This window comes from Diachasmimorpha longicaudata, chromosome 11, assembly GCF_034640455.1.
Source record: "Diachasmimorpha longicaudata isolate KC_UGA_2023 chromosome 11, iyDiaLong2, whole genome shotgun sequence".
Taxonomy (NCBI): domain Eukaryota; kingdom Metazoa; phylum Arthropoda; class Insecta; order Hymenoptera; family Braconidae; genus Diachasmimorpha; species Diachasmimorpha longicaudata.
Genome location: NC_087235.1, coordinates 5415912 through 5439713, shown reverse-complemented (window position 1 = coordinate 5439713; position 23802 = coordinate 5415912). Strand labels below are relative to the sequence as shown.

The 23802-nt window shown below is 39.5% G+C and overlaps 6 protein-coding genes across 10 annotated transcripts; 3 read left to right on the top strand and 3 right to left on the bottom strand.

Moving 5' to 3' along the window:
* The first annotated feature begins 1094 nt into the window (after positions 1 to 1094).
* Positions 1095 to 2696, top strand: Syx7 (Syntaxin 7). Its single transcript, XM_064130194.1, has 3 exons — positions 1095 to 1273; positions 1411 to 1801; positions 1944 to 2696. Exons 1-3 carry the CDS (start codon positions 1095 to 1097, stop codon positions 2190 to 2192), a joined length of 819 nt encoding a protein of 272 aa, XP_063986264.1. The 3' UTR covers positions 2193 to 2696.
* A 239-nt stretch (positions 2697 to 2935) lies between these two features.
* LOC135167224 (uncharacterized) lies at positions 2936 to 4299 on the top strand. The gene is made up of 4 exons (XM_064130198.1): positions 2936 to 3054; positions 3528 to 3609; positions 3755 to 3926; positions 4015 to 4299. Exons 1-4 carry the CDS (start codon positions 3031 to 3033, stop codon positions 4232 to 4234), a joined length of 498 nt encoding a protein of 165 aa, XP_063986268.1. The 5' UTR covers positions 2936 to 3030; the 3' UTR covers positions 4235 to 4299.
* Positions 4300 to 4311: 12 nt separating this feature from the next.
* On the bottom strand, positions 4312 to 13368 carry Pkn (Protein kinase N). 2 transcript variants are annotated; one of them, XM_064130158.1, is made up of 12 exons: positions 12924 to 13368; positions 11400 to 11727; positions 11001 to 11315; positions 10782 to 10936; positions 9254 to 10366; positions 8514 to 8672; positions 7369 to 7686; positions 7044 to 7195; positions 6737 to 6956; positions 6550 to 6657; positions 6331 to 6471; positions 4312 to 6137 (listed from the first exon to the last, which is right to left on the bottom strand). In XM_064130158.1, the coding sequence occupies exons 1-12, from the start codon at positions 12945 to 12947 to the stop codon at positions 5994 to 5996; spliced, it is 3177 nt and encodes a 1058-aa protein (XP_063986228.1). In that variant the 5' UTR covers positions 12948 to 13368; the 3' UTR covers positions 4312 to 5993. The 2 variants fall into 2 exon arrangements, with proteins under 2 accessions (XP_063986228.1, XP_063986229.1); XM_064130159.1 differs by lacking the exon at positions 8514 to 8672.
* A 706-nt stretch (positions 13369 to 14074) lies between these two features.
* LOC135167222 (afadin- and alpha-actinin-binding protein-like) lies at positions 14075 to 18325 on the top strand. The gene is made up of 6 exons (XM_064130195.1): positions 14075 to 14390; positions 14587 to 14734; positions 14930 to 15127; positions 15541 to 15672; positions 15742 to 15853; positions 15921 to 18325. Exons 2-6 carry the CDS (start codon positions 14609 to 14611, stop codon positions 16136 to 16138), a joined length of 786 nt encoding a protein of 261 aa, XP_063986265.1. The 5' UTR covers positions 14075 to 14390; positions 14587 to 14608; the 3' UTR covers positions 16139 to 18325.
* LOC135167220 (uncharacterized) lies at positions 15129 to 18003 on the bottom strand. The gene is made up of 2 exons (XM_064130193.1): positions 17425 to 18003; positions 15129 to 17186 (listed from the first exon to the last, which is right to left on the bottom strand). Exons 1-2 carry the CDS (start codon positions 17575 to 17577, stop codon positions 16341 to 16343), a joined length of 999 nt encoding a protein of 332 aa, XP_063986263.1. The 5' UTR covers positions 17578 to 18003; the 3' UTR covers positions 15129 to 16340.
* Positions 18145 to 23728, bottom strand: LOC135167209 (uncharacterized). 4 transcript variants are annotated; one of them, XM_064130160.1, is made up of 8 exons: positions 23220 to 23728; positions 22268 to 22352; positions 21501 to 22192; positions 20327 to 21426; positions 20066 to 20245; positions 19754 to 19994; positions 18988 to 19296; positions 18145 to 18902 (listed from the first exon to the last, which is right to left on the bottom strand). In XM_064130160.1, the coding sequence occupies exons 3-8, from the start codon at positions 22188 to 22190 to the stop codon at positions 18645 to 18647; spliced, it is 2778 nt and encodes a 925-aa protein (XP_063986230.1). In that variant the 5' UTR covers positions 22191 to 22192; positions 22268 to 22352; positions 23220 to 23728; the 3' UTR covers positions 18145 to 18644. The 4 variants fall into 4 exon arrangements, with proteins under 4 accessions (XP_063986230.1, XP_063986233.1, XP_063986231.1 ...); XM_064130163.1 differs by having other exon boundaries at positions 20327 to 21387; XM_064130161.1 differs by having other exon boundaries at positions 23439 to 23728.
* Between the last annotated feature and the right edge of the window lie 74 nt (positions 23729 to 23802).

Sequence of the window (23802 nt, the reverse complement as noted above, 5' to 3'; positions counted from 1 at the left end):
TCCAGCAGAGGATTAAATCCACAAAGCAAAGTGGAATTGTACCTGAACTCGATCAAATGTTGCAATAAGTGTCATTAATTCTCTCTTAATAAATTTTGAGAGAGCATAATTTCTATTATTCCATCAATTTTCAATCACACACTCAAAGCATTCGAATATTCCCCCAGCACATGATACCAATCGCATTCCCACTAGATTAAATAATCCAGAGTTTTTTTTCAACGCCCTAAAGTCTCTAGAACGCCAGAGTGTCGTCTCTGTCAGTCACAGTACGAAAATATTCCCGTGACGACAGAGCTGACTTTTCTCATTCTGTTCTGTGGTCACAATATCCTTTTGCAAATTCGTTTCTATCGATTTTAATCCGACAGTTTTGGTGCTTCTCTGATGCACCCAAAGTGACACGAAATACCAAGGAGGACAGCAGTTTAAAGGTTAGATTGCTTTCGACATTAATTATTGGAAATTCCACGACAAAGTGAGTCATCCTGGTTGAACGAGTCCATTTTCCATGTATTTTTGACAGTAGTCAACTGACATCAGTGTCATCAGACACGTCAAAACTTTCCAGTCCTTGACAAATGAGTAGATGAGAACATTCAATCAATTCCAATGACAAATTAATTGAAACACCATCAACCACCTTTGTCTCTTGGGACTTTATCCCAAAATTTATTTTCGTTATGATTATGTTGACATTGACACCTCCCATTGATCAACGGTACTGCAAATAAATCGACATTCAATACCTTCCATTCACTCACTTGACAAAGCTGTTACACCATTAAATTTCCGGTGTGCGGCCGAATAAAAGGACTAAAAAAATACTTCTGGTTATTCACCTATGAGGTTAGGTTCATGTTAGAACTGTCATGACATTCCTGACTCCAAAAGTTTCATCCCACATTTAATTTAATTCTGATAATTTCTTCAATTAACACCTTTCACTGCTCAACAATAACATCTCGAATTTCCGGTGAACCACAAAGTGAATAAGGGGAAAAAATGATTGCGGTTGGTAGGTGATTGGATAGAGTAAAATCATAATTTTTTTTCCTCCTCGCAGTCTCTGAGGTGAAGATAAACACTTCAATATGGACATTGGGTTTTCATCGTACCACAATGGTGGTCCAGTGAGGGAGCAGGACTTCGAGAGACTGTCACAGACCGTTACCACTTCGATACTGAAGATTTCCCAAAATGTTTCATCGATGCAGAAGATGGTCAACCAGTTGGGAGGAGCTACCGACTCCCAAGAGCTCAGAAATCAACTGTAAGTGTCCCCAGACCACAATTCCATTCCATTCAATTCCATACTCCTCCACATTCAAAATTAATCCGATAATCAAAAGGTCTTGAGGCCACTCCAAGGTTCTTATGTTACAACCGATAATTTTTATTTGACTCTAGCCACCAGATACAACACTACACCCAGCAACTCGCCAAAGACACAAACGTCCACCTGAAAGACCTGACAGCACTCGCCAGTAATTCATCGTCCACGAGTCCCGGTGAACAGACACGAAGAAAAATGCGAATGCAGACTGAGAGGCTCCACGACGAATTCATGACAGCACTCAACAGTTTTCAAGGTGTCCAGAGACTTGCAGCTGCGAAGGAGAAGGAAATGGTGAAGAAGGTCAAGGCCAATGTTGGGATTCAATTCGGGGAGAGGAAGCAAGAGACTCTGATCGAGCTGCAGGACAGCAGAACGCAGAAGCAATTGCAACAACAGACTTTACAGGATGAACAGAATCTGAGGATGCTGGAAGAGCAGGAGGCCAGTATACGTCAACTGGAGGTATGTCTGGGTTCTTCACAGGCTAATTTGACTAGTACAATTAGTCTATGATTTTTTTCTAGTCCAGAAAAATTTTTCTTCGAGAAAATATATGACAGTTCCACGGAAATAATTCATCCTCTTCTATGCACCTGTTTTTCAGAGCGACATCAGCGATGTAAATCAGATATTCAAGGACCTAGGAGCCCTAGTTCACGACCAAGGAGAAGTAATCGACTCAATCGAGGCCTCTGTCGAACGAACCGAGGTGTTTGTGAGCGAGGGAGCCCAACAGCTCAGAACAGCAGCGACTTATCAGAACAAATTACGAAAAAAGAAGTGCATTCTGGTGATAATTGGTGCTATTGCACTATCAATTCTCATTGGAATAATAGTCTGGCAAACGTCCTAAGATCAGTCGTCTTGAACGTTGACTAAAACTAACTAATGTTTTTATGGACCTGTCCGATCGATTTATATGGAATAACAATTAATGAGCCCGAAGGAACATGATTTTTTTTCTCATGTTCGAGGCAAAGGTTCAAGATACTCTCCGTTCCATTTGTATAATAAATCATGAAAATGCATTATGCGATATTATTCAAGTTGGAATATTAATGCTACTGCTCGTAAGTGATGAGACAACAATGTAGCCCGTGATGTAATCGAGGATCACTCATGTAATTGAGATATTAATGCGTAAGTAACGAATGGACGTTTGTTGACGAAAATTATTGGCATTAGGTGAATCATTCCTCAATGTAGATTAATTATGCATATAATTATTCTTTCTTTTTCTTTGTAGAATAATTTGAAAATATAAGGTGTAAGCAAAATGTAATCTCATGTGTATTATATATTTAAAAACGTTATTTTATGTTAATCAAAGTCAGAATAAATTATATGAATTAAATAATGTTTCCATTATTTCAGTATTTTTGGGCCAATTTTAATGGAATTTTGATGGACTGCCGTATAGTTAACAGGCGGAATAATCAAATATTAATTAAATTCCGATAAATCGATGCAAAATCATTGGGGCAGCTCGAAAAAAAAATGAAGTCATTGGGAAGTTAATTATATATCCGGTAATTATACGTCTATTTCGTTTTTCCACCGGTAGTCGATAAAATAAATATTTCGTTCTTAACCTTACTGGGGGAGTCTTCTAGCTGACCGATAATCCCTGGTTTGTTTTGGTTCGTCAGCTGGTGCGTGGAAGGGGCCGCGATCCTCAGAGTGTCCACAAAATGTACGATGTTTGTCATCCGAGTGTGAGTATAAATTATGATTTCGTATTTGTGATGAGGTTAAGCGTTCAGTGAACGACTTTGGAGGTGTTGTAAACATGTACTTCAGGTTATATTCGATCAAAACACAGTAAACATTTGGCCTCGGGTTGTTGCCACGAAATATCGAGGAGATATTTCAAGATACTGGTGATTGTAATACTATTAGTGGGATGAGTTATATCTAACAGGAGGATACAGAGATTGGTGTACTTTATATATACAGTCAGCAAAGTATTAACTAATTATTATTTAATACAAAAAGACAAGACGCCAGCGCGGTGATAGTTAGCCGGCGTCTGTCTCCAACGTAATAAACGTGAGAGTGGAAACACAGCGCCAGTTCTCGCCGGGGCGCTGCGAGTGCGTTCCGTCGGTAACACCACGAGCTGATCGAGCGGCAAAATTTTCCGAATTTATTATTAAATGTTACTGAATTATTTATCTGTTTGTTGTAGTACTATAAGATTTGCGAGCTGGGCTGCAAAGACGATGTGAAAATCACGACAGCATTCCATGTGTATATTGAGTTGTGCGAAGGTAATTTCAGGAATTGAATAATAATTTTATTGAGGAAAAAATAACAAATGCCCAGTATATTACAAAATATATAAGATAAAATTATTTTAGGAAAACAAAACTACAAATTTTGTCTAAAAAATAATGTCATTGTTTTTTTAATTAGAGCGAAAGCTTTGGGACGTCGAATATAAGTATGAACCATCACTGGACTTGATTTATCTTGAGGCAAAAAAAACCAAAGATTCTGAAACGGACATCTACATACCATGGTCTGTTAAATGTACCATAAAACTTCAGGACATAGAGAATATCCAGAAAACACTGGCCATTGGACGGTAAATAATTTAAATAAATATTTTTTCTCCCAAAGTAGAAGCAAAAAAAGCCCACCTATTAATTAATAGTTATCTTGCCATTCAACAGCTTCACTTTAGCTTCAAAGAGCGGTGATGGGATGAGTATGTTCCACACAGTAAACTCAGGATTAACTAAACCCCTGGCGCCGCACGAGGATAATCAAATTCGGACATTACGCCGTAAGAAGATAGAGCTGAGTCGAGAATTACGTAAAAATAGTAGGAATTTGTATGACATGGCGAAATGGAAAGCCGGAGAAGCACCGGTCTCTGGAGTAAGTGACTAAATCTCTACTGGACAAAATACCAAAAAATAAAGAATACTTCTATATTGCACAAATGCAACAATAAATTAAGACCAAAGTTTCCATTACTACTATTAATATTTTGATATTGTTTCATCTCATTTCATCTTACAAATTTTCCTTACAATTAATTACTTCAAAAAAAAAACGTTATCTTACAATCTGTTAGTACTCTCGTATATTCATTATGATTTACAGCACGTGTGTATAACTATGTAAAATTGTTAATTAAAATAGTATACAATCGATAAATGGACAGAATTAGCGAGTGAATCAGTTCGTTAAACACCAAAACGAATGAAAAAAGAAAAATTATCAATAATAACACGAAGACTCATCAATTGATTTCCGTGAGGTAGACGATGACTGGGCGCATTAGGCGATTTACAAAAATTACTATTTCCATTCACACTGACGAGTAAAGTTTTATATCAAAGATAAAAAATATATTGCGACAAAATTACCCTGATTTATATTTCCGATACTATCGCCATTGTTCTCTACGCCTGATAAATAGACCTCACGAATTTCCAGATAAACAGTTCCAATAATTCATTCAAAATAGGCCGGACATCCGGTTTCCCATTATTCAGACACAAAAACAAAATGGCTATGTAACCATTGATCTGGTTTCAATGCAAATCCAGTTTATGCCTATGAAAAAATTCACATATGCTACAAAAAAATATCGCTCAAAAAGACACTCTAGTTTCCTTCATTCATGTAAAGCTGCTAAGGCCACTTGAAGCATAATACGATTACACGAGAAAAAGGAAAAATAAAAAATAAACGAATCCTCGCAATTTCATGTTGGCCTCGTTTAGCACCGAATCCTGATGCATTAAGTCACAATGTACATAAGCAAATTTCACTCCTGAAACGTAGGAAAAATATTCGAAAAACCTGAATTGATTTTCATTTAATTTAAGGCAATCTAATTACCTCTCTTATATGCCAGTTCTTTTATATCACAAGTCATAGTATTTCATTGAAAAACAAGAATCTCACAAAAACAGCCCGTAGTTGCCTTGCGTAAAAAGCATTACTCCACTGATATTAATACGTTTGATACTGTAAATTTCACTCGAAAAATTTGATTTGATTATGTACGTTCTTCTCCTCCACGATTTATCACGAATGAACAAAAAAATCGAATAACTGACTTGTACTGAGTTTGTCCGACGAAGCAATTGTGAATGTCCAATTAACCGATGAAGTCATTCGCACATTGAAACTTCGACAAACACTATTTAAAATGAAGCCTCGTTAAGCCATCAATTTCGTCTGCAATGTGACTGAACGCTCTTTTTCATCTTATTTTTTTGAACCATTAGTTTGCCGTAAACCGGCTGAAACTACCGAGTATCTCTCATAAACAATAATCACGTAGAAACAATGATAATAATTAATAATAAATCTTCATGATAAATAACCGACTCAACATTTAAGCATTCAAGCCACTGTGAATTGTATTGCGTAATGCGCTTGAAGACGATTAAAATGATTCTCTCCTTTTAAAAAATATACAAATCAAGGGACCAACTGATCTCAGGATAAGCATGTAAATGTCTGCTTTGTCCCATCGGTTTGGTTTTATTTCTCCTCGTGTTTTTACTCCACTTATTCCCCTCAGAGGGACCACCCACACCTCGCCCCAACAGTGAGTCAATTGTTCGGGGATTCATCTCACAGTGGATCGAGTATTATTTTTTTTGTTTCTTTATGGAATTTACTGGATTTGTTAGCACCAATCAGCCATGTACGTGAAATCACGGAAGAGACCCTGCTCCAGGTCGCTGAGGGGCCGAGGATCTTTGGCGGGAGTCAGGTGGGGCTTCTCTGATGTAAACTCTTCGTCGAAATTACTCACGTCTTCCACAGAATGCTGAAGCAGAAAATAAGAGGGACTAAGTATCTCACGATTTTTTAACGATAAAACGAGTGAGATTTATTATCTCGAAGCTGAAATTTCGCGACCAATTTATAAAATTGTTTTATATAAAAAAATGAGAACAAGTTTCTTGCATCCAACACGAAACTTTTCTCGAGAACAAGCCACTTTGACATGCGATACTCACAATTACTGGAACAAACGGAGGTTTCACACGTCGCAGTAGGAGATCCTCCCATGATATGTGTCTGAAAAATGCCTGTTTCTTCACATCCTCGGCATCTCTTTCACTACTACCCAATCTTCTGTCTGGATTCTTTCTGAGTAGCTGTTGACACGAAATTTTAATAACGATCATTTCATCACTCCATTTAATCTCTAATGGGACCTAAGAACAATTAATTACCCTTCTCATGATTGCTATGGCCTCCAGTGAAAGGAATCTCGGATAGCGCACTTCGTCGTTGACAATTGAGTCGAAAACTTCTTCTTCATCATCTCCCGGGAAAGGCGACTATAATGAAAAAAATTACAATTCACAAATTTGCAGTAAAAAAATGAAGTATAATTTTTAATAAATAAATTTCTCTCACCTCTCCAACGAGCATTTCAAATATGAGAACTCCCAATCCCCACCAGTCAACAGCTCTCGTGTAGGAAGTCTCCGTGAGAACCTCAGGGGCAAGGAACTCAGGTGTCCCACAGAAAGTGCCTGTCTTGTCGCCAAAGCCCATTCCCTCCTTGCAGAGACCAAAATCTGCTATCTTGACGTAACCCTCTGTATCCAGCAGTAAATTATCAAGCTTCAAATCTCTGTAAACGTGAAGTTCCCATTAATACCTTTCGAACAATGGAAATGGAGGGGTGGGATAATAACAATGTAAAGTAATCTCACGTTACCTATAAATTATGCGACTTTCGTGTAGGTATTGGAGACCGAGAACGACACAGGCTGAGTAGAAAACAGCTCGTGACTCGCCGAAGACGTCGGCATGTATGTGCATCATCAAATCACCACCAGCAGCGTATTCCATAACGAAACATACGTGAGCCTGGGAAAATATGAAATACAGAATAATTAATTTCACAACTTCATATAAATTTATCGCTCATTTAAAATTCCCATTCATTCATTCAATTTGATTTCAATCTCTCCTTGGAATGAGAGAAAAAAAATTATTGGGTGAATATAAATAAATCAATCGTGTACAAGCAATATTAGTACCTCAGTTTGGAAACAGGCGAATAAATTAACGAGGAACGGATGCCTAGTGGCGTTGGCAACCTCGAATATCCTCTTCTCCGAGAGCAAGCTCTCGACCTCGTCCCTAGCAATGATATCCCCCTTCTTCAATGCCTTAATAGCGAAGTACTCTCCAGTATTTCTGTACTGCGACAGAATGACCTTGCCGAAGTGTCCACGACCGAGCACAGAGAGTAGTCTGAAGTTCTCAAGGGCCATTCCAGTCATTTGCGAATGTCTCCTGGACTCATAGGCGCTGTCCCTGTACTGCAGGGGTCTCGAGGGTGCCTCGTACACCACCTAAACAGGCGAAACAAGGTTTGTGACATTATCAGATTCCTAACGGCAGATTAATACGATCAGAAGCGCCCAGAATTAGAAATACTGCGGTTTTATTGGTTTGGTATTCCTGAGGATTTTAGGGATAAAGCACAACTCGAGATAAATTTGAGTGTTCTATAGAGTTTTGAATATTTCTGGGCAATTCTATAAACTATTATTTCATTGAGTTAGATACTCAATTTTCTAATAACAAATTACTGCAATTATTGCTGCAAGGGAATAATTTTATTCTCTAATAAAAAAAAATGTCAAAGGACTATTTTACTAAAGAAATCAAAAGCCACAGACGTGCAGAAAATCTGAAGACCTTCTCCTCATCCCAAATAAATTCCACAAAATTCAGTGAAATTTCACTTGGATTTGTCCTCCAACTGTAATGACTAATTACCTCTCCCTACTTTGGTTACATTCGTCTCACCCTGTTAACGATAAATCGCATCATCTAAATTCATATGTACAAACAACAAAGCCCAGCACCAGGTTTTCCTCGGTCGAGTGCACAATCCCAATAAACCGATGCAAAAGTACTCATGCATGTGGCCCCAAACGTTTTCACATCGACTTCCTCTGAGCCGTAGTCACTGATCCGTCGTAAAAATAATTACAAAAGCAGTTCTATTGTTGCAAGGAGGTTTTTTTTTCCCAACTACAGTTAGTAATTTTATATTCAATATTAACCGTTAAAAATGCAGACTATTCAATCACTAAAATTTCCCCGTTTGTTAGCACATGTTCGACAAGAAAAATAGTTCTTTTATCTGTTTTCCCTCAACAGTTTAATCTACCTCATCCTCAGGGAACTCGACGACAGGTTGGGGTGAGGGGGTGCGCGGCGAGGGTGGTGCTATCAGCACTGGACGGGGCTCCGTCACAAGGGGTCTCAAGCTCGCACCCGCCTTGTCCTCGGTGTGCAGGAAATCAAACTCCTTAAGTGCACTCTGCAACTACATATCTATCTACTTTAGCCTTTCTCGTGCCTTAGCAGGGAATTTTGCATTTGTTTTGTTACTCTCTGTGGTGACAAACGGTAAATACAAATATTCAACCCTTTAATGCCGAACAATTGATTGAAATAATCGAGTTACAAATTTGTTGAAGATCAATATTTCATATTTCATTCTGAATAACGGCGTTAAGGAGTTATTGAGTCACGGGGATAATTTAGATAAACTACCATCACCACCATCACCGTGAAGCGAATGGTTTGTTGCATCCAATAATGCTACCGACTCTCTGGAGATTTAAATAAATCTCTCGGGGATAGGGGCGTGTGGGAACATGGTAACATCAGTTTTTTTCTATCTATTTATAGATGTGGAACAAAATTTATCCATTGAGTTGTTGATATTGAGAGACCAGGAGGCCTTTAAATTCGGAATTTGCAGAATAAAACGAGTGCATTTGTTCCCACTCACCACTGTACACAATCTCAAAAAAATAAACCAGAGTTAACAGAAGAAAATATCGTACGAGCGACATCAACAAAATAGAATAATTTTAAAAAACAATAAGTGCAGTGACTCACCTCATGATCGAGCTTCGGTGGAGGTGGTGGTGGTACAGAGATCATAGACGCTTTTTTGGAGATAGTGGCAACAGGAGGTGGTGGTGGTGGAGCACTGGGTGGTGGTGGTGGATGACTCTGAGGAGCTAAACTTCCACTGGAAGCGGACATTCCCAGTGGCCTAGCCCCACTGAGTCCCCCCTTATCAGGATCAGGTATCTCCCCAGGAGTTTCAGCTTTATCCTCCAAAGAGGCATCAAACACTAGCTGCATGGATTGACCACCGGAGGGTGGACTCTCTGAATTTCTATTACTATGCAAAGACGGTGCAGATCTCTTCAGTAATCTCCCCCAAGTGGCGACATTGATGTTCATCTGATTAGCCCGGGGGAAGTTCTTGGCTTGCTGCTTGAATATCTTCCTCTGTCTCTGGAGTTTGGGCTTTCTCGATATCATGGGATTCAAAAATCTTATCTCAGCGAATAGAAGCCCTTGTGGCTCCAGCTGCAGAGCCATTCCATGTCTAACGTCATCAATAAATTCCTCCAACCGAAGGAACTTGACAGCACAGAGAGATCGCCAATCCTTCCAGTAGATACCAATCTCCAATTCCCTCGATTTATCTAGCTCAATGGAGAATCTCTGGTCCCAGGCCTGCTGCGAGCACGGCCTCCAGCTCGTCTGGGCAACAGTTTGATTATCAAGCTTTATAACTGCCATAATATCGTTACTCGTTTCATCCTTAACACTGTACGATTTACTCGAGCTGCGTCCAGTGACTCCTTTGACGAAGCTCCGCAAGTCTGGACTCGCTGGATGATGCTCTCTCCTGGTTCTCCCTGGAACCTCCTCAGCGAGGTCCTGACATCCCATTAATCTCACCTCCAACTGTCCCGTCACAGCTGCACACCTCGACACAGAAACTGGTACAGTGGCACGACCCTCCAGGGGTCCTCGAAAAGGCTGCAACGATGTGTACGTCACTGGTACAGGACTCGCTGATTGGACACTAGCCAATTCGGTTTTTAATTGAGCAGCAGTTGCACTGTCCGCTGGTAATTCCTGTCGTCTCATGTCTAGGGACATTCTCAGTAAATCCAACTTTCGACTTGACTCTGATAAACTGGCCTGCGCCTGCAATCAATCAACACCATGCGTGACACACATTTTCACCTAACGACTCACTCTGCTCTCAATTACGTACGAGTTTTTCGTGACCTTGATGGGAACTTGAGTTACTATGAGTCAGGGGGATAGAAGATTCATTGGTATTGTCTCGATTGATTCACTATTCTCTTGGCCTCGAATCAAGAATTTTTGTTTTTCCGGTGAAGAGTGTGCCTTGTATATTTCTGAGTAGTTGCAAGGTGTCGTACGATTATCAACATATTTCATTCCTGAATTAATCTATCCAATATAATAGTATTTGAAATAAATTTTGTCTCTATAAATCAATTCTCCAAGACATAGAGTAAGAAATCCCGAAAATGGTGAGAAGGTCCATCAGACAATTGTCCTTCCCCCAAATTCATAGTAACGCATTACTTGCCTCAGTGAGAGCTTTTTTATCGGCAACTTTAGCAGACTGCAGCAGTCGTATAACATTTTTCGCACCCTCCACAACAGCAGCCTCGATTCTCAACCGATGTCGAAGCTCCTCGACCCTCTCCACCAGAGCCAACTCCAAACTAGGTTCATACTTATCTGTAAAAAATTAATTTTCCATTATCACAAGACTGAATTCAATGGAAACGAGGAAATGTGTTACCTTTGCCAGTGGTAGACTCGCCATTGGAAAGTGGCGCATCGCCCCGGGCGTGCTGTTGCTGTCTGGCCTGCCTAACCTTCCTTATCCTCATCCTGAGAAATTCAATCTTCGCTCGGGAATCGTCCAGCATCTGCTGCGCCTCTTGGAGAAGTTTTTTGTCTCTGTGACCACTCGTCAAACTCTGGATCATGTTCTCAGCACCCTGTTTCACCTTGAGCTCGATATTGAGCTGCTTCTCCAGAGTCATTATCCGTAAATCAGTGATGAGACCCTCTTGACTCGGTGATGAGGAGTCCACAGGGGATAATGGCGTATCTGTTCCACGATAAATTGCATTTTTAGCTCAAAATTAGATCGAAATTTATGTGAAATGGTGAGGAATGAAAACAAACAAATCACCTTGGCCATTGGAGTAATCTCGCTGAGGCGATTGGGGTTGGCCCTGAGTGAGGATTATTTGGCTCTCAACCTGCTGCAATTCTGCCTGCAACTCGTTCAATTTACTATTTGCTTTTTTAACAATCATCGCAACGTCGGATAATGCTCTTCGGTCAGTTGCAACTTCTCGCAATTTCTCAGCTCCGGCCTTGATCTTCAATTCTTTACGAATTTCCCTCCTAATATGCTCGCGCAGCTCATCTAGTCTGGCCGGTAGTGGTTGATCGTTGACCGAGACTCCGTACTTGTGGGACAGTTCAACAAGAACTGGTTGTCTCGAATAGTCATTCTGAAAATTAGTCATATCCTCGTATCAAAGTCCTATTCGCTGCTACTGGATGTTTTACAGACATCGTTTGAACAGGGATATTGGAGGAGAGGATTTTTTCTGCTGTAGGATTTTTGATCAGCGTCTAAACATCATCCTGAGATCCAGGGAAGTCTTTTACACTTTGCAATTAGGTTTGAGTTGTCGACATCATAATAATTAATTTTATTGCGGGCTCTTGAAGGTTTGAAAGGGTTTATTTCATCAACTTTCAGAAAAAAATAATCCTTAGCTTTCATCCATGGAGATGTTGTCAAAAGGAGGGTAAATGAGATGGATCAGGTGCAATAATTGGAGATTAGGAAAACTTCTGTGTATCGATTTCTCATAACATATGTTTGAAACCAAAAGGAAATAAGGAAAATAAGAGACTATTATTCATCCACCAGGACAAATTACAAGAAAAAAAGATGGATAAAACTTATGATTTCCAGTCTCCAATAATTCAACATTAGTAGAGTAAAATCTATCAATAATTTTCTACTCGAAGAATAGGTTTCCCTCGTCCAAAATGACCCATAATTCACCCAAACGGCTCCATGTCATCAACAACCTGATAATTCATGTGTTTGTACCCTGCCATCCCTCCAGCATCATAAAAATAAGAAAAAAGAAATCAAAGCCATTCCGAAACACAGCCCCTCCAGTCTCTCCACTCCTCTCGAACAAATGTTCGTGAACAATTAACTCATCCTCTCAATTATCCCCCACCCAGTTTTATCGTGATCCATCAAACGAGTGCATCAACCAGTCGAGCGAAAATTTCGAGGCTATATAAATCCCTGGATGGGTTTTACAAAACCCCCAGACGGTTCTCGAGAGGAAACAAGCCGAGCAGACGAGACGATGAAAAAACGAGTGGAGAAGGAGGTGAGGAGCGGATGGAATACGTTACGAGAGACCAAAAGAATGATGAAACTAATAGGGTGGGGAGGAGGGGGCGGTAAGGGGGATGTAGAGGAGGGCAAGTGTACGTTTGACTCGTACATCCGTCAAAGTGCGTTGGATACACTCCTCAGGGTCTTGTAACTAGAGAGCCCAGAGACTAATTGTCACGATAATTCACTGGATTTTGAGGGGACAACGAGGAAGATAAGGCGAATGCTCAGCTTTTCGGGGGGATATCAAGGGAAATTGAGTTCTAACCGTGGACTCACCTGATAATAGCTCGACTCCGCCATCTTGCCCACTGCTTTAACTCTTCACCGACGACTTTCTATCCGTCCTTTGTGCAGCAATACAATTCGCTCATCCTTCGTTAACTCTTGATTATCCGGAGAATATGTTCTGTTATCACTGGGAGAAACATTACTCGGGGCTTTTCGAGTCACTCCTGTCTCTCCTGTTCTCAGAATTTCACCTGTAGTATATCTCCAGTGCACTGGCGCGCACCTCGGGCCCTCTTGGTCCTTCAGGAATTTTTTTTTCCGTGACTTATGGCCTTTTTTTTATCGCGAGGAGGGCTGGGGAGTCTTCGAAAGTTTGTTTTGATTTTTTGGGGTTTTGGGGCACTGGGAGTTTACAGTGGTCAACACACGTTTGTGGACTCCCGGGTGATAAGACACAACCGCATTCCACCGCACTGGACGGCTTACTGACGGTGCTCTGAGAATGCCTCCGCCAATCGGTGATACTGGATTCGATGCTGCAGACGGCCACGTGACATAACGGCCAATCACCAGGTACTGCGGGTGTGGGTGGTGGATTAGCGAGATATTCTACTGATGGCGGTAGGTTTGAAGCAATTGTATTCGATGGACAATTGCAGGATCTGTTCTGAGGAAAGGGTCATCGCCATCAGTTAATAAATCGTGGATATATTATGGGAAATAAACTTTACGATCATGGATTCGCCGAGGGGAATTATGGAAAGATTATGATCATCAATGACTCGGTCACAGCGCTCGTCGCTCGCTGGACGGAGTGCGTGGCATGCCCTTTGAGGCAGCCCATTTGCTCCTAAGCCTCCAGGAATATTCTAAATTCGATTTTAGCCAGTCAAAAGGGTCCCAGCCCAGTCAGCCACCGAATGGTAATGCTTTACCGACAGATATGCTCACCATCGTAATTCATGCGCCACCGCTACTTTCCAATCGTCATTTTTAATTGATTGCATTCGATGATTGTGGTTTACACAAACGAGTAAACCTTTATATCCACGATCTACAAATGATTTCCTACAAAACTAGCTACAGCGCAATTAAAAAGTTCATTTCTTATTTTTTCTGGCCAACATCATGAGCAATTTATAACTGATCATTATTAATTATCCACGAGGCTCCAAACGAAATCAATGCATGTACAGTGAAGTACTAACGATGTACAATCGTGGAAATTAGTTAGTTTTTTCGTTTGCAACCCTCCACCGGCTAAGTACATTGGAGTCTACACCCCAATAAGCACTCATGCGAGATATGTTTATTTTCGTCCGACATGGGAGAAGTGAAATTGTTGTGGGATCAAAGGAAATAATAATATCTATTATTTGTCGTGACTCGCCTGGCGGTTCATTATCATAGAATTTCTCAACAATTCCTGACGCAGTCCAAATCGCCAGGGGTTTTTTTACGTTCATATTCATAAATCAAGGAACCGGCACGTTTTGGAGCACTGGGAGCTGACCGGTAAGTCCAGTATTGAGTAAACAGCGGGGGAGGACAATAATCAAGGGAAATAACTGGTGCAATTATCTCGCCGAATGCCACCATCGATGATTCTACGTTTTGTTTACGTTGGAAACTCAAGACAAATTTATTTTCAACACTTTTATCTTTTTATATATTTCATGGATTTTAATATTGCTGAATTAATTCATTCCAGATAATTTATTTAACAGTTTAGCATGGCAGACAATAGGAACAGTGTGTCCGCTATGAGGAGAATCAGAAATGCTCTGGAAGAAAATAAATATTTGATGGAGTTTTGCACACTGGATAATTTCGATGAAGCTGTTGTTGCTGTGTTTGAGGTACGTAAATATACGTCAGTTTTCATGAATATCTCGAAATTTAGAGAACTTGAGAACATTTCGATTACGACCTTTTTGGAGCGAATTGAGCACTTCATCAAATGTCCTTACAAAAATTCCGCTATCTCTCTTAGATAATCGTTAGAGAAATGTAAAAATTTGTGTTATTATACCCTGTTTTTTCTCACTGTCAAGGAACTGGAGGCTATTGACGATATCCCTCTATTTATAAACGCGGAGGATTTAAAATCTCCTGAGGGATTGAAGAATATCTTCGTCATTCTGATAAATGCCACTTGGCATTTGATTCACAAACACAGATGCTTCATAAAGTCACATGAAGCTCTCAAAGAGGACAGATGCAGGATATCCAATGACAATGCGAGTCTCTCTGTAAGTTCGTAATATTTCACTTTATTTCATTGTGTAACTTTTACATTAATTGATTTCCAACATTTAATGCTAACTTACTATCGACTGGATTATTCTTCGGTAAGAATTAAATAAATTTGTGAAATTACATTTATGCATGACATTTTTTTATTCTGGAATTGAGTTGAATCGGTTGACAAAATGGAAAATATGTTTTCCAATTTTTATGGAAAAGGATAATCACAGATGCCTGAAAAAGTAATGTCCGTAAAAATTCTTACATTGTTCATAACTACAGTTTCTTGGTATAAATTCAGGATTTGTTATTTTATTGAATACAAACATGTCATGCAATAAATTAATTAACAGTCGTCTTTACTACTGAGATACCATTACACAATCATTACGGAAGTATGAATTATCTGTCCAATTAGAATCAAATTAAAAGACTTAAAGAAGCGATTCAGAAGAAAGACAGTAATTTAAATGAAGTCCAGGAGAGAGAGCGTCAGCTAAACGTTAAAATCAATAATTTAAACCGAGAAGTTAAACGTGAAAAGGAAGAGGTAAGTAATGACGATTTTCAAGTACGTCTATTTCTTTCATAAAATGTGATTTAATGATTTTGCCTGCAGACGCTGAAGTTGAAGAAGCAAATCCAGTCAAAGGACGACCAACATACTCACGAAATACGTAGAATTCAACAGAGTGGAAATAAACTTCGTGATCAATTGCAGAAGACTGTCGGTGAGTATCTCCCGCTCGACTGTTAATTACCCAATCTTCTTCTCGTAATAAACAGATAATTATCTAGGAACTTATGTACCGAGAACGCGACTCTCGACGATGAGTCTTCAGACCGAGCAAGAAAAAAAAATGCGTCTCTATCAACAGACAATAAATCGTTTGGAGGAGAATAATAGCTTAATGATGCAGGAAATCAATGATTTGCGACAAGAGTTGGCACTTCATGTTAATGGTGTTGAGCTTCATATGGAATCATCTGGACTCTGGACAGAAACTACGGCTTAGGTGTGGTCATATTTAACAAAAGGTAAGTCATGAATTTTCTTCGATTGTTGCTATTGTCTGCTGGAGAACAAAATTTTGAATCACGTTTTTGGAAGCCATAAACAAAAGTAACTTGTCAATTCATTAGCAAAAGAATTTATACTAGACTTAAATTCACGAGACTCTCCACTTGCTATCTCGATAAATGAAATTGGCTTGTTGATTACAAGAGATACGAAATGAGTATTAAAATAATTCCAAGAGAAACATTGACAGTCAGAATACTCTGACAACTCCGATGAAAACTTCTCGGGCATTTGCAACTAGCAGCAATGCACACAGTATTGTTATAGGCCAGAATTTCCGTCATATTGCTCTTGAGAAAAGTTATTTCATTTGGAGACCTGTTACCATAGCTGTTAATTAATCTTGAATCAAGTCTCAACAAACTCTTTCCATCTGCGCAATTATTCTTCATCTCAATATTTCTCTTGGCAACAATAATGACAGTTATGTTGTAAAATGTACAGTTATTAATTTTCGCTGTATTCCCGTGGAGTGACATTTGCCCTGGCATCTGGAACTCGAACATTGAGTTCAGAAGTTCGATCGATTCAAAACTCCCAACGTTAAAATTACCGGTGACATTGCGTATCACGGAGTCAATGATCTTCAGTGACTTGGCATTGACCCAGAAATTGATTCCCGATGTTGCATCCATTGTGACATTTCGGAAGATTAAATTTGTTATGTTGATGCCTTGGAAAGTCTCATCAAAATTTTCAATTCTTGTGTTTTCGATTTTAAATGTCTCGATGCTCATTATACTCGTAAACATGTGATGTCCAATCAACGGTATACGTCCGACATTTTTTATCTCGAACACGCCCATGTACTTAGACACAAGCATAGGATGGAATAACAATGTCCCGGTGATATTTTCCACTGTGATGTCACGAATGTACTGTGCATGCTCGAGACTGTCGAACTCTAGATTCGCTGAAACGCACGACGAGATTGTCAGGTGAGTCAAATGTTCGTAATTGAAGGTCTCAGGCAGGGTCAGTTCCTGAAAGGTTTTCATTGAAAATTATTTTGCCTAGGGAATAACTAGCCACCTAGGATAACTTTACCGCGTGATTACAATGTTTCATTACTAAGAATAATCAAGCTCCAGTTCTACTTTCGCGGCACGAAAAATCTATGAGGTTCAAAATTTATTGATTTAACTCCACGACTTGCGTATCCTCAAGAACAGAATAAACTCGCGAAATTATACGAGATGAATAATTTCTTTCTCTACTCACTTCATTTCCAACACATTTGCACTCAACAACAACGCCATTCTGATGCCAGCAAGATTCACTGATACTTTTCCCGGATATAAAATGCAAATTTATTAGCACAATTATCCACAGACAATGCGTACTGTATTCCACATTATTGACACGTGACGACATAATAATAGTTTAACTTTCTCCCAAAAATAAATGTCAATATCAAGGTTTCAATTATCTTGCGCACTGCTCTTCCACAATTTCAATCAAATAAAGAATATTTTCCTGTTGAAAAACCCAACTGAGTCACAATTTGCGTTGCGTCCACGACCGTCTCTCGGTCAGGAATAAAGAATCACATTTTTTCCACACACATCTATCAAATAAACCGAATTATGATTGACGTATCTTTGTCGCCGCCCTTTATAGTGAGTGACGGGTATGGTGGTACTTTTATTTGATCGTATTAAAACCAACGAATGCAAAGGATTAAAAATGGTATCTGATTGGATTGAAGCGCTGGTGATTGTAGTCACCAGCTCAGGGTGCAGATTGATGGAATAGGGAACTGTACCACACCGGAAAGCTCCTCCAAGACCGGAACTCTATGGCTGACCACAGCCCGTTCTTCTGTTTCATTTTGTTTTTATACTCACGATAAAATTTATCTCGGTTGTACATTTTACTTTCAGCGGAATTTGCGTCATAAATACAAAAGTCCTCAGAGGGATACAAAATGTAACAATGATATTAATTTTTTAAGTGTATATATTTTTTAATGGATCTACAATTTACAAAAGTTATAATGGTTAACGTTTATGATTAATAGTATACATATAAATGCCTTACAGAACATTTGTACCGTCACCCACAAGTGCAGAATCATTGTCGAAATATTAATACCCCTTAATTTATTTACACATTCAAAATTCATTTTATTAATTTACTATCCTTTTAATTTTTCAGTCTTCATGAAATCATCCATTCACTTAAAAAATATTGGCATCTGATTATAATTTATTCATGGATGAAATTAAAATATTTAATCTCGCGGAAGTACAACCCGCACGTCTTTGGTTATTCTCAACTGGGCGTGTCTTAATCCTAGATATTAAAATCCCAATTAACATATTGTGTAAATATATGTGAATATACAAAAATTGGAAGCCAAAGGCTAATCTACATTCGTCTCTTTGGTGTTAAACAAAATAGTATGGGAGATATTAAAATAATGAAAGCGGGTAATTACATTATGAGAAATGAAGGTCTCGTCCCTGGAAGATGTGTCTGATGAAGTCTTTTCGTGCGAAAGACACGAGAGCCAGAGGCGTTCTCCCTTGGCCGTTGGCGATGTTCGTTAATCCCCCCGCTCTGATCAAGTTCATGCAAATGTCTTTCTGAACATCCAAGCTTACTCTATCAGACATTGCTGCTGCCATGTGCAAAGGCGTGTTTCTGTTTCGATTGAAAACATTCACGACCTCGCAGCCTTTTCCCGCTAACAGGGTCTGCGAAGACGCACATTAATCATTAGGATATTTACACGATAATCATGTTCATTGGATAATAAAATCGTTGCTGGTGTTTACTTACTCGGATAAGACTTGGATCGCTGGACAAAGAAATCGCTAAGTGTAGAGCGGTGTTACCATGCGTTGTCTCTTCAACTTTGGGATCAGCTCCATTTTCGAGAAGTAATCGCACGATGGAAATTGAATCATTTCCCGAACCCGACGGATCGTGCGCTTCTACCGCTACGTGCAATGCTGTTCTTCCATCGTAATTGCGTTTTGATAGATCGAATACAGAATTACCCTGAGCGGTTTTCAGGGATAGCAATTCAGCTAAAACTGACTTGTGGGTCTCACCACGAACCGCTACCGCGTGAATCAATGTGTCGCCCTGCACATATCATCAATTTTAATTACTTTTAATCTTCCGTTCCCAAGAATAGTGGCTCATAATGTATTTTAAAAATGTCAGTAATGAAGTGGTAAAACGTGATAAGTTGACTTAATATCTCCCAAACAAAATGATAGTAGAACTTTTGTAATTACATTTTCTGTAATAAATTCGCTCCAGAGGGAGAATAAGAAATTTTTTATCTTCTCTCGATTCCAAAATATTCATTAAATAGTTATGTAACCCGTTCGTTGTTGAGATATGGTTCTGTCAAGTGTGTTTACTTGCCACTAGTCAATATGTTTATGTTTATACATTTTTACACAAGACATACTACTTCCAGGTAAATGTTCTCGTAGTGGATAAGTATACTGGACGGAAGCAATATTTTTTTCAGCGCAGTTGAAGATAGTCCGTTTGCTTAATCATGAGGCAGATGTAAAAAACGTATACTCACGCGAGTCTGATATAATCGCTGACTAATATCAATTCCTTTTTGAAGCATCGCTGCCGCCAGATATCCCGCGACATGAGGCACCTGGGGACAGTTCATAGCAGCTAGGTATAACGCGTCTTCTCCTCGGTTATTCATTTTCGAAAGCCCATTAGGAATTTGCCCGAGGCGCTCTACCAGAGGTGCCAAGTATGCCTTCATCGTCTCCAATTCTGAAGGGCTGCTGACGATGTACATAAGCATCCTGATAGGAAAAACGGTTACAGAGAGATTCTGATGAGAGAACTGTTTTGCAATTTATCATCGTCTACTTACGTATCACCATCGGCATTATTGTGCTCGTCTGGCATCATCAGTTTGCTGTTCGATTTCTTCAAGAGACACCTCATGGCAGTCTCCAGTTCTTCGGGATCAACCTGCGCCTTCAACGTTTCACTTGACGATGTCGCTGGAAGATTGAGCAACGACCAGGGTGATATCTTTCTGAACGAATTCCTAGGGAAAGAATAATTATAGGATATCATACGTTAGAACATGCTGAACTCGAGTCAAGGGGAATCAGTTTATTCAACTTACCTTTGGGAATTGCTTGATCTGTATTGCGAGACTGGTTTTGGAATGGGGAAGTTGTCGAAGGTTGAAGAAGTTGAAGGTTGCTCGGGATTACCAAATTGTTGGTGTGTTTCGTACTGCGGGGATATATGACGAACATCTCCGGGTCGAATATTGTAGTTGGTTTCCGATTCTGGTAACCCAAGAATCTCCGAACTCTGATTCAGGTACATCTGTGATCCCGCATTATTTTGGGAATTGTAAGTTTGTGTTATGTCTTCAAGTTCAGCGACAAAGTCAGTCACAGGTTCGGAAGCTGGAAAACTCTGGTCAGTACTACTTCCTTCCTGCAGATTATCCACAGCACTCTGGTTGAAGTTATAGTTGAACTCAGCGTAAATGAGATTGTTCTGTGCTGAGTTGATGAGAATCCCAGTATTTCCAAGATCAGAAACAGCATTGGGATATATCGAGTCGGGATAAAGGTAGTTGTTTCGGTCGAAATTTTTGTCCGGCATTCTGCAGGTTATAGAGTCACGCTGGTATTTGGGAACAACTTGCATTTCGTCTTGGTCACGGTTGTCCCTGATGACCTCGTTCATCATCTGAATCCGACAATTGATGTCGTCAATTGTTTCACTATTGACAATTGTACTTGATGATTCACAGCTTTCGCAGGTTCTGATATTTCCAAAGTGTCTCCCAAGTTGATCTTCAATTCTTCGATCAATTGATTGGATGTAATTCGACGGACTGGGCGTATCTCCAAATGAGTAATTGGATGATGATGACGTTGATTGAGGACGTGGCTGTCTAAATGGTGTGAGTCTGTTTTGCGGTGGACTTCCAGCCACTGAATGTGAAACCAGAGGCGACCCAATATTTCCCAAAGATCCGGGAGATTGAGCTCGACTCGAAGCACGACTGTGTGATCTTGATGATAAGAAATTGTAGCTGCTGGGCGAATCCGGCCAATTATCCGAACTGGCAGCCGGTGATGGATGTGGATTATTCGTGTCTGATTGCGCTGCTTGAAATTTTTGGAGATCGATGAACATCAATTGTTCTTCATTCGGAAGACAATCCTGATGAAGAATAATGGAAGGAATGAATGCTATTGACCTCTGCAAGATTATGTCGATTAAAGTATCAAGATTACCATGTTGGAAGGATTATTCTGGAATGAACGATTACTCACCTCATTGGAATGGCTGTTGCACGTAGGATCACTTCCCACAGAGGTGCCAATCCACTCATTATTTACACAATTCCTTTGTCCCTCATTATCGTCAGTCAGCTGATCAAGGCAGAGTGTTATCTTGTCCCTCAACTGTGGATCACTCAAAATCTGTTGGGCTGAGGAATCAAGTTCAGGGGAATAAGTCTGATTTTCCATTGATTGCAACCAATCGCTGCAGTTCTCATAAGGTTTTTTACGATTGTGCTTTGATTTTGGCTCGGGTCCTCTTTCCTGCAGATCATCGTCATCATCTTCGTTGGAAAAATCTTCTTGCACACTGATAATGTCGACAGTAATTTCTGGGTTATTCAGGTTGGAGTTCCTCGGAGAACATTCCAGACCATCGAACTTCTCTAGGATATCATCGTCTATGTTAGAAGGCGTAGTTATCTCATCCGGAGTGTCTGAAAAACCTCCGTCGTGGCTTAGATTTGTGGAGACGTATGAAGCATCTGATGACGTTGAGTTCTTTCGTCTAGACACTTGATGCTCGGACCTCAGCTGAAGAAAATTCGAATCACTCGCTAGACTCTGAGGACATTCTAATCCTGAATCGGGCGATGGAGTTGATCTCTCCGAAGAAATGCTGGAAGTCGGACTTAGTGGATACTGAACTTTGAACGACAAGTTTTCTACGTGAGAAGCCATTCCTACACCGAAGAAATATATAATTTGGTGTGTATTGTATTGAATATCAATTCAGTTGATGAAAGATGTGAATTTACCTGTTAAAATGATAACTCAAATCATCAACAGTTGAATTTTCTCACTGGAATGATAGGCTCTCGTACTCCGTCGTCTTTTATCTATCTGCGATATAAAAAAATAAAGGATATAAGCTTTGTTCGTTATAACCGGTTTCTATAAATTCTCAAGCTCTCCTACGATTCAATTTTCTTAATGATCTTTGCCATTAGAAATCACCAGTGTGGACTGACACGATAAGTGTTAGCCTTGATGAGTGTCAAGAGTGAACAATCAAGTTGCTTACATAAATATGGAGTAGCACTAATTTGGTATCGGTTCATTCAGGGTTTGAGAATGAGGCCAATTTTGATTGGTCGATGATGATATCACGTATTGCGCTTGTTAATGAATTATTTCTGCATCGAGCGGCCATTAGTGGACGCTTGGGACCGTTAAAGTTATGTGAAGTACATGTCGATTAACAAATGCATGAGAAATGTTGTGAGAATGAATGATGATTGTCTACTTGAGGCTGTTTAGAATATTTTCGTCAGCCACATTAGAAATCCGTACTCTTTATCTCTTACTATTTTCCGGGAGCATTATATTTTCACCCATTCATGTAGATAATACTCATTCTAGTCGCTCGTCCATATTTCCTTTTTTCAATATCTTTGAGCATACATTACATTATGTATTTTGTGGAAATTTTCTTGGTATATCTAATTCTACGAAAATATGGAATCGCGAATCATTAGGAGTGAATTATTGTCGTTTCTATTCGTTGATGACAATCAGCCAGTATTAGTCATTCAATTACTGAGTACAAACTCACAACTGACTTCAAAATTAATGGGATTTTTCAATATAATGTATTAACGAACATTGTGTGGCAAGGAGGGAGGGAAAATATTGACATTTGATAAGATAACGGATATGTAAAATAATTAATCAGATAAAAGTGAATAATTTCAAGTCTATTGCACTTACAAATAACGAAGAATGCGTTTCAAAATTAATGTTGACTTAATATTTGGATGCGAATCGTCAAATTATCCATTCGTTATCAATGATCAGTTGGATTAATTCATCAAGATATTTCGAATTTCTACCACCAAATCCTTATCGCTTATAGTCTGAGACATATGTTAAGACTCTTCCAGGCAATTGATCTCGAGGACTCTAATTACTCATTAAAAAATCACGTACGTTATTCAACTTTTCGATGATTCCTCGTAAATTTTCCATGCACTAGTTCAAGACTCGGTAATTTGCACTATAAACACTGCGATTATTTCCGCTTATCACAAATTGTCTTTATCAGTGGCTTCTTCCTCTTGTCCTTTGACAAGAGATTGTAAACTTCATGCGAGTCTTTATTCTCTCACTTGACTTGCATCGCGATCTTAGTTATAAGTATCATGAGAAAACAGTAAACGCGACTTCCAGGAGGCGGCCTCGCGCTAACCAGGTCTGTTTCATTCTGCTTGGCTCTACAAATGTTGGAGTGTTAATTCAACAAGCGTGGGGGGAAACCGCCTTTATTCCCGGTACCGTAGCTGCGCATGCGCCA